Source organism: Tasmannia lanceolata, unplaced genomic scaffold, assembly GCF_043159265.1.
Source record: "Tasmannia lanceolata isolate RefF3 unplaced genomic scaffold, GAP_Taslan_0.1 ptg000016l, whole genome shotgun sequence".
Taxonomy (NCBI): Eukaryota; Viridiplantae; Streptophyta; class Magnoliopsida; order Canellales; family Winteraceae; genus Tasmannia; species Tasmannia lanceolata.
In genome coordinates, this window is record NW_027518693.1 from 19030438 (window position 1) to 19040336 (window position 9899).

Sequence of the window (9899 nt, forward strand, 5' to 3'; positions counted from 1 at the left end):
GCAACAAAACTCTTAGGCTCAGCACTGCCCACCATCAGATGAGCTTTCTTTTATGGTGTGTCAGATTTACCGTCTTAGGTTGTGTACACTCTGCAGCAAAGTGATCCTATTGCCCACAATTGTGGCACTTGCCCTTCTTTTTTCTGAAAGATAGTATTTTTGGCCTCCAACTTAGGATGTTCACTTTTAGGTGACTTGGATTTTCGAGGAAATTTCTTGGGATATATTACCGCGTTAGTAGCAGACTGTTGCTGTCTAACCATCTCCAAGTTATTCCTAGCTCGATTCTCATCTTCGATTCGAATGAATCGTTTGAGATCATCCAGTCCCACTTGCACATTTTTCGATACATCTCGGTTTTGAAAGAGTGCCATGCAGATGGTAACTTATATATAATTGCACCAACAAGAAACGAATCACAGACAACTATTTTTTTTTTCATTATACAACTTAGATCTCAAATTCTCTAGATGAGTAACTTGATGAGTGATTTTCATGTCCTCCTGGAACTTGAAATCCATGAATTTGTCCACAAGATGAGTCTTGGACAAATCCTCATCCTTCTTGAATTGAGCATCTAAGTTGTCCCATAGTGCTTTAGCAGTGTTATATTTACTATAGGTTTCTGCAAGACGATCTGAAAGATAACTCAACAAATAGTCTTTGCAGAAATCCTCAGCTCTAAGCCATTGAGATTCATCAACTTCTTCATCTGTCTCAGCAAAGGTACTCAAAACGGTGTAAAAATAATTCATATATTTTAGACCGAATTGAGTCTTTCGCTTCCATGAATTAAATTCAGACCCACCAAAGGACTGAAGTTTGACCATCTCAAACGGAAGAGAACTCTTTTCCATTGTACTATTTAAATGAAATTAAATTAGAAAGAGTGCACCTGGATGGAGAGAAGTCGACCAAGGAGAATTCGTCCCCAAATTTCGACCACAAGAATTTCGCCACAATATATATCACCACCAAAATTCGGCCACATGATTCGGCCACCATCGTTCGGATCTAAGAGAAATTATGATTCAACTATTCCTCCACGATATTATTCCTTTGAATAATCAGCCTCGAGGGATTCGACCACCAAAGAAGACAACGACCCAAAAGGGTTTCAACCATCTTCTTTACAGTTATAAGAGAGAGAGTAAGAGTGTTGCCCCCAAAAGATCCCCAAATGGGATATCCAACTGTTTATTCCTTCTTGATTCAAAGATGAATAAACCCATAAGCAAGAGAGGACAGACGTCTCCTTGTCCAACGATTGAATACGAGAATAATCCCACGTCAAAGAAACCCACTGTCCAAAGAGAATTCTGTGGGTGTATAAACCCACGCCCAAGAAACGAACTTTTGTGGGAGTCAATCCCACATCCGAGAAGTCGTGTATTGGTTCCTGATAACCCTCCTTGATGTCAACGATGGGTGTAATTCAAACAAACAGACGACCTTATAACCCTCTTTTATTCTGTTGAAACCACATCAACAGAAAAGGTTGCCCAAAAAATTGAAAAGATAGCAGGTTTTTCCACAAGATGAGCGAGAAAGAGGTTGCCCAAAAAATTGCAACGGTGGCTGATTCAAAACAGGAGAGAGAGAGAGAGAGAGAGAGAGAGAGAGAGAGAGAGAGAGAGAGAGAGAGTTATGAAACCACAAAAGACAACCTCAAACCAGGTGGGCGTCAAGATCTGCATGTTTGAAGAGAACCAGAGCAAGATCTAGGGTTGCAAAAATCCCCAAACCATAGTGAGAAAACTTCCAAATCTGTTTTCCAATTCGCCACAAGCAGAGAGAGGAAAACCCACCCAAAAAATGTAAATTGATTGTGAAGATTTTTGCCCAATAAACAGAGGATTGATTCTACTCTAGAATTTCAAATGCTTATTGACTTGCTTGAGGCAGACGACTCTTTTGTTGAGAGGTTCATACGATCCCAAGAGATAATTTCAGTGAACTACGCCCAAAACGATCCAAAACAAGATGGGTTTCTCAGAAAATCCCTCTAGATGAGTAAACGAAATAGAGTGGTTACTGCAAGATGGGTGGAAAAAAAAAAGGAGACCCAAACGATTTTGAGGAAGCAATACCCACGCCCAATTCGTTTTCAAAATTAGGGTTTTCTTGAAGCATTACACCCAAAGTATCTAATTTGGAATACCAAGTTTGTTGCCTACAGCCCCTATATATATTAGATATACTAGGGTTTTAATAGGTTAGTGGGCTCTAGCCCAAATAGGCCCACTACACCGGTCCATTATCTTATTGGGCTTATATTAGAACATACATGGGTTATTAATGCTACTTAGTTTATTACAAAGAACCTCAACGAGTGTTTATATAGAATACTCAAAAGGATAATCATAAAAATACGATAAATATAGCATGATTATTTGTCTAAGCCTAGCTACCTCATGCAGCCTAGTTACCTTATCTAGCTTAGTTGTCTAATCTACCACCTAGACGATCCAATGATGAGATCTCATACACTCTAAAAAGTGGGGCAACATTTGTCCTAGATATCTCTCTTAAATGGGGTCATATTTTTCTTAAGGATAGTGTAATTCATAATGTGCCTCCATGTTTCACTAGAAATTGTTTTTCTTGATAAGTTTCTCCCAACATATTTCTTTCTCTTTTTTATCATGTATTTCAGCAACCATAGGTGAGCAAGAAGTAAGTATCGATTGCGGAAGAGATAAAGAATACACAGACAATGGAATTACGTGGAAAACAGATGGTGACTTCATTAAAACAGGACAAAACAAAGAAGTTTCAGGGATTTCTCCATCTGAGCAGATGAATTCCCTCCGCTTCTTTACGAATCAAAACAAGAACTGCTACTCATTACCTACTCCGCAATCTTCGTATGATAGTTCCAGCAAGGTACTTATTCAAGCAGGTTTTTACTACGGCAACTATGACGGACTTTCGAAACCTCCTACCTTTGATCTTCATTTAAACGGAAACCAATGGGCGACTGTCGCTACTATCCTCGGGGGAGAACCCATTCTTTATGAAGTCATCTTCCTATCAAAAAGCGATAATATCAATGTATGTTTGTTTCGAACAAACGATGGTGAATTCCCCTTCATTTCTTCGCTACAAGCTTGGGCGCTAGGCCAAGATATGTACAAGGACATGAACACAAACTGCTCCATGTTCAAAAGCTACAGGCTCTATTTTGGAAGTCTGGGGATGTCTTCTATTAGGTAAGATGAGACTTTACTTTTACTTAGGGCGATGATATTTCCACCCCCTTTTGTTCGCTAAAAAACGGTGGTAGTTCTAGAAAATGAGGGTATCGTTGAAAAAAGGAAAATGATACGGTAACAGAGATTAAGACCTATGGGAAAGCATTGTGTGTTAAAAAAAATCAAATTTTTGGTGAGTTTCCTAAAACGAAGGAACAATTGTATCACATGTGATGTGGTGGCAACAACTGATTTGTTCGGTCTCCTCTTCTGTTGCAACTGGTCCACCTTTACTCTTCAAAAACTGCTGAAAGAGGAGGGGGGGGGGGGGGGGGGGGAAGATTTTCAAATTTCTTTTGCTAAATCTAATCTGATATTTAGGCCCTTCTTTGTTTTGGATTTTGAGAACTGATTGTGAGTCCTTATTGAACTTGAAATTAAGGCCATATTTGTTTTTGGGATTTAAGAACTGATTGTGAGTCCAAAATCAGGTTTGGACGCACAATTGGTTCTCAAAATCCAAAAAAAGGGGGCTTAAACCTAAATTTGAGTGCAATAATCGATTTTGGTCTCACAATTGGTTCTCAAAAGCCAAAACAAACAGGGCCTTAATGACCTCTTTATAGAGGACTAAATTAGTAGAGGGCGAACTCGTTGTAATACAATGAGGTGCACCCTCTATGGCATAGTGGGTCTTTAGATATGGTGACATTTGAGATCGACCCAATATGCTCGTGGATTAGCATTTGCTTCCGTCGGCTCTATGATCATGCATTCAAAATGCCTTTATTTTAAGGGGTTTCTACATAAGACAACCTTTGGTTTATCATATTCTTAAAAAACCCACCACTTTTTAAAATTTTTAAAAACCACCTACTATTTGCAAGTATATATCAAAGCACCACCTGCCAATAGGGAACTGACAAAAATCTTGACTGTACCTGATTTTGACTCAGAAAAAGACCAAATTATCATTAGTTTTGTGAAAAGACCAATACTTCTATTTTTAAGGTAAGCAAGTTTGCATATCTTATTTATGAGAAATTATATGATGCCCGACCATCAAAATGTAAAAGGCGGAAAGGAGACAAAACCTGCTGCCTTAGTTTTTGAACCAAGGAAAAGTAAAAAACGGTGCTTTGCTTTCCCTTGGATTAAAAATCAAGGGAGAGAGGGTTTGTCTCTCTTCGCCCTCTATTTTGATGGTGGGGCATCGTATAATTTCTCCTTATGAGGAATGCTAAATTACAATACCCCATTGAATCCACATCACCTGATTGCATTTATTATTCCTTTATCATTCCACGTCACCTCATTAAGTCATTGGACTCAAAATTACGTTTAAATTTGTGTCTAATAATCGGTTTGACACTCACTATCAGTTGTCATAATCTTAAACCAACAGAGCCTTAATTTTGAGTGCAATAATCAGTTTTGGACTAACAATCGATTCTCAAAATCCAAAACAAGCGGGGCCTGAAGGTATTTTCATTTTCCCTAAAACAAAGGGTTAAGTACAAAACACTAGCTGTTGGGATGTAGCTTAAAAAACGGTCTTTTTTTTTTTTTTATCACTTTTCAAGTAATTGAGACATCTTTCTACTGACTTTAATCTTCTCCAGCTACCCCGACGATAGCTACAACCGATTATGGACGCCAAGCATCATCGATAACTTATGGGTTTGGAGTGCGAATTTTTCATACCTCTCAGAAAATGCCAACAATGATCCACCTTTCAATGCAATTCGCAATGAAGTCGAGGCACCCGATCATGCCACACAAGTGGTCCTACCACCGTTGGATTTCCCTCAAACTATTCGTACAAACTACATTGCCTTATATTTTACTGAAGTCTTCGATTTAGGTAGTAATGATCACAGATGGTTCAACATACAAATCGATGGACGAGATTATGGCGGGACGGTCAGCACAGAGTATGATATTTGTATAGTAGTATCTCAAAGTAGTACCCTTCCGGCAGTGGGTCCCATGAATATAACACTGAATTCTGCTAAGGGAACAACGTTGGCTCCGGTGATCAGTGCCGTCGAAGTGTATACCTACAGTGAGATAATCGTCCCCGGAACAAATGATGACGATGGTACGGATTCACTACTTCTCGGAGCCTTTGATTCTTTTTTTTTTTTCCTTTGTTGTCCTAAAGCCTTGTAATGCTAGGCGCGAAACACTGTTGTTATGGAAAATGATTTGAAGACATCGATGGAGCCATTTGGTTACAAGGATTTTATAAAACTTCGATTTTATAAATTCAAACCTGGATTTTATAAGCAAAAACCTGGATTGAACATTTTCAGGATGGCAAAACCGAGGTTTTAGCATATAAAATCCAGGTTTGATTTTATAAAATCAAAGTTTTAGATTGTAAAATTTAAGATATTACAATCCTGCATTATAAAATCCATGTATCCAAGTTAGGGATTGTTACACTGCATATTCTGCATGTGGGCCACGCATCTACATGCAGTTTGGCCTACACTGGGGAGGTAGCCCGGGTACTTTCCTACTTTCTTGAGCATCTTGTTATACACTAACCATGTTTCTTTTCGCTGTTATTTGTTTTCTTTCCAAAGAATTTTTTTTACTGGACAACCTTTTCTAAACACCACGCCCCCCCCAAGCATGATGAGGTTCACCATTTTTTGATGTGGCAGGTCCACCATCTCCACCCAAACCCATGCATCGGATAGGGCTCACCATTTTACACCTCTTGGTATTGGTGGGATGGGACCACCACTTTACAACTGATGTTTTTTTATGGAGTGGGGCCTACCATTTTACACTATAGGTTTTCATGGGACCTACCATCTCTACCAAACTCATGCATTAGGGTGGGGCCTACTGGGCCCACCATTTTAGACCCATTCATATTATGGGCCTGGAATACTAGGGTGTATATGGTGTGTATATGTATCCGTATGTATGTGTATAGCTTTGTATAATTGCTTGGAGCTAGACGTGGTCTTTTGCCTATTAAAACAGTGCAAGGATTAGCAAACATTGCGAGCAGTTTCGGACAACTAAACGGGTGGACTGGGGAGCCTTGTCTCCCTCAGAGCACTACTTGGCCATGGATAAATTGCAATGGAGATGAACCACCTCGAGTAATCGCACTGTAAGGAGGATTTAGTCTCCTCTCTAATTCAATACTTATCCTTATTTTCTTCATTACAACATGGGTTTATCTTTTTGCAGCAATCTCTCTGGTTATGGTTTGGAAGGTGATCTCCCTGATTTCAGTCAGATGATAGCTCTTGAAATCATGTAAGTAGTTCTACAACTCGTTACCTAACTCAAAACTTGACCTGCCTGTAAACTAGTTGACTCATATGGATCCAAATTCTTTTTAATTTCCAATCCTGTCATTGTCTTCGAGAATTGTTTGTTTCCTTGCTCGGCTGCATTGCCCTTACCCATATCATTTTCTTACCCAGGGGCGGAGGCACATATAGCATGGGGGTGGCCACGCCCCCGCAATGAATTGCAAAGTCCCTTTTACAATAATAGAACTCTATTTTTTAATTAGAACGTTTAAAACTAGTTTAAAACTTATTAAATGCGTTTCTTTGACCAACTTTCTAATTTCACGTCTGAAATAAAATTTTAAATATATTAAACGTGTTTTTTAGCACTTTCATATATTTGACTGTTTTTATTAAGTATTTTTTTGGAGCCAATACCGAACTAAAGTAAAAAAATAAAAATAAAATTGACTGTTCTTGATTTAGCACTAACATTTCCCGTTGTCAATTTCAGAGACCTACACCAAAATTTTCTTACGGGCCCTGTTCCAGATTTCCTGGGAAACTTGTCCAACCTAAAGATACTGTAAGTGCAAAAAATTTGTTACACGCGAAAGAATTAATATGATGCTCTTCTCATTCTCTAACCGCCTTGTTTTGATTTTTAGGAATCTCGCCGATAACAATTTCACCGGCAACATTCCAGATTCTCTAGCCAATAACAAGAGATTATCTCTCAAGTGAGGATTATATCACAAAACTGATTTTAATAGCATCCGAAAGCCTGAAAAATATATGTAATTGCACCCATTTTATGTGTTTTGCAGTATCACACAAAATCCTGATCTCCATCTCAATGGAAATAGATCATCTCCCAAGTGAGGATTATAGCACAAAATTGATTTTAATAGCATCCAAAAGCCTGAAAAATATATGTAATTGCACCCATTTTATGTGTTTTGCAGTAATACAGACAATCCTGATCTCTATCTCAATAGAAAGAGTAAAAAGGCAACGGTTGGAGGCTCGATCGGTGGAGGGATAGGTTTTTCCATACTTAGTTTTACTTTATATAAGGGATATCGATGGATATGTTAGGTAGATGAATAACAAGGGCCTCAACTTAGGGGATCAAAGAGCAAAGCTAGAGATGATAATGTGTTCTTGCATTTTGTGAAGAGCAGCAATAATTCTGATTTAATTCAGATAAACTGGTGTAAAAATTTATTAAATTTTTAGAAATAATAGGGATGTGATTCTATCTTGTATGATGGGTAAATGATTGTATTTTGTTATGCTATGTATCAAAATTTTACCAATTTTTTGATATTTTATTCGCTGGAAAATGGTCTAGTTTTCGGAGGAAACTCCTTTTTTGGTGTCCAAAAGTTTCCAAATATATCGAAGTTTTTATATTTTTCAAAGGGGAATTAATCTTTGACTCCCAATATCTCCTTCCTCAACAGTTGCATCATGTTCAAATTTTATAGGGAGATCCAAAAGTCTAAGAAGAACAAGATGAGTTTAGTCGATCACCAGAAAATCAGTCCCCTCACCAGCGGTAAGTCGGTAACCCCTTCTTCCGGTGGTCAAAACAGAGTTTTCAAAAATATGTCCATTCTATTTTCAAAATTTACACTTCTTTTTAACCATCCATATCTCTCTAACCAGCCGTTAGATCGCCATAAAACTTTAATGGGTGATTCCCATATCAGTGGAGATTATTAACATGGTTTTAAATTTCGGTTTCGGTACCGGTTTCAGACCTCACCGATACCAAAATTTTGGCCGAAATCCAATGAAATATTAAAGATTGTATATTTATTACGAAATTTCGGCCGTATTTTGGTAATTTCGGTCGAAATTTTGGGTAAATAATAATAATAATTAAAAAATAGAGAATTTTGGTCGAAATTCCTAAAATTTCGACCGAAATTTCAAAATTTCCGTCGAAATAAAGTAATGTGTCTGGTATGTACCATTTCGGTTTCGGTCACCGAAACCCAAAATTTCAGATTTCAGACTAAATTTAAAACCATGATTATTGCTACAAATGTCTGATTGCCAGAAAAGTCTCTGGTCGCCGCCAACTATCTAACTTTTTGGCGTCTGCTCAATGTTTCTAAAAATAAGTTTGTTTCCAAAACCAACACTCTCTTTAAATAGCCATAACTCTTTAACCAGCCGTCGGACCATTCTCAAATTTTAAAAGATGATCCTTCAATGAGTGAATGCAATAGTGTCGGCCGATTGCTGGAAAAGTCTCTGGCCGGCGACGACTATACCAAAACTACAGGTTTTGTATAAACTGACATTCCGTCCATTTTCTTGGGTTTTGAAAGCCTACAACCAATGCTTTGATACCAAATGATAAACTAACATTACTTCGAATCCAACGAAGAAGTTTCGCTTTCTAAGTGCGAAGATAACCAGGAAACGCCCCTTGCTCTTCTCTTCATTCTACTCTCTTTAATCAATGGGAAACCTTTTCTTTGACGTGAATTGTCTCTTACAAGAGATGTAAAAACATAAGAGAGAGGAAGATGGACCTAGGGCCATATTTATAAGAGATGAAAGCTTCCATAAAGCTTTCTAATCTCAGCCAATTTTCGCTTGGTATCTTGGGCCCAAAATTAGCAACTTGCTAGAGCAATATTTGGAGTACAAGAACCTTTCAAAACCTTAGGGCTTGTTCGACAACAAGATTTTTTTACGGGATTCTCCTCCTTTTTAGGTGTGGAGTATGAGCGAAGAAAAAATATCTCTAAAATCTCATTTGGCTAGCTGACCCGCTAAGGCAATTTCCAAACTTCCACCTTCTTTTTAGACTAAAAATTAGAATTCTTTGGAGCGACTAATTGTCGCCTCCGAAGATTCTCTTCAATCTGTTTCCCGTCCATTTAGTTAGGCTAGAATGAGATGTTATTTTAAAACACTACTTTAGTGATCCCATTAGATCTTTGGCATTGAAAACAAAGAAAAATCCGTTTTAAGTGAGATGGGTTAGGAATACCTCATGCCATCCCTGCTCCTTCAATTGGCGTAATTCAATAAACTTTAAGTCTTTTCCGAGCACGGTGAAGGTTCAGAAACGCCCTTTCGTTCTTCTCTTCCTTCACACACCTCTAAGTTTATGGGAAACCTTTCTTTCAGCAAACTCTCAACCTCTCGAATTGCTCTCAAGTTTTGTCGGAGTAGGAAGAGGGGCCAAGGGTCTCTTTTATAGGAAAAAAAAAAGAAAAAAAGCTCCCATAAAACTTTCCTAAAGTGCCCAATTCGTTTGGCCTCTTAGTTGTAAATTTAACAACTAATACAAGTCATAATTTTCACTTCCAAACATTACTAAACTTAAGGGCTACTAATATATGATGAAAGGTTGCTTGAATACAAAACCACAACCTTATCTGGCAACTCTAGGACATAGAACAATGTTCTAGAATTCCAA

The 9899-nt window shown here is 38.0% G+C and overlaps 1 protein-coding gene across 1 annotated transcript; it reads left to right on the forward strand.

The window, feature by feature from the left end:
- The first annotated feature begins 6151 nt into the window (after positions 1-6151).
- Positions 6152-7717, forward strand: LOC143849176 (uncharacterized). The gene is made up of 6 exons (XM_077358227.1): positions 6152-6327; positions 6408-6476; positions 6969-7040; positions 7123-7194; positions 7282-7332; positions 7420-7717. The coding sequence occupies exons 2-6, from the start codon at positions 6457-6459 to the stop codon at positions 7550-7552; spliced, it is 348 nt and encodes a 115-aa protein (XP_077214342.1). The 5' UTR covers positions 6152-6327; positions 6408-6456; the 3' UTR covers positions 7553-7717.
- Positions 7718-9899: the final 2182 nt, after the last annotated feature.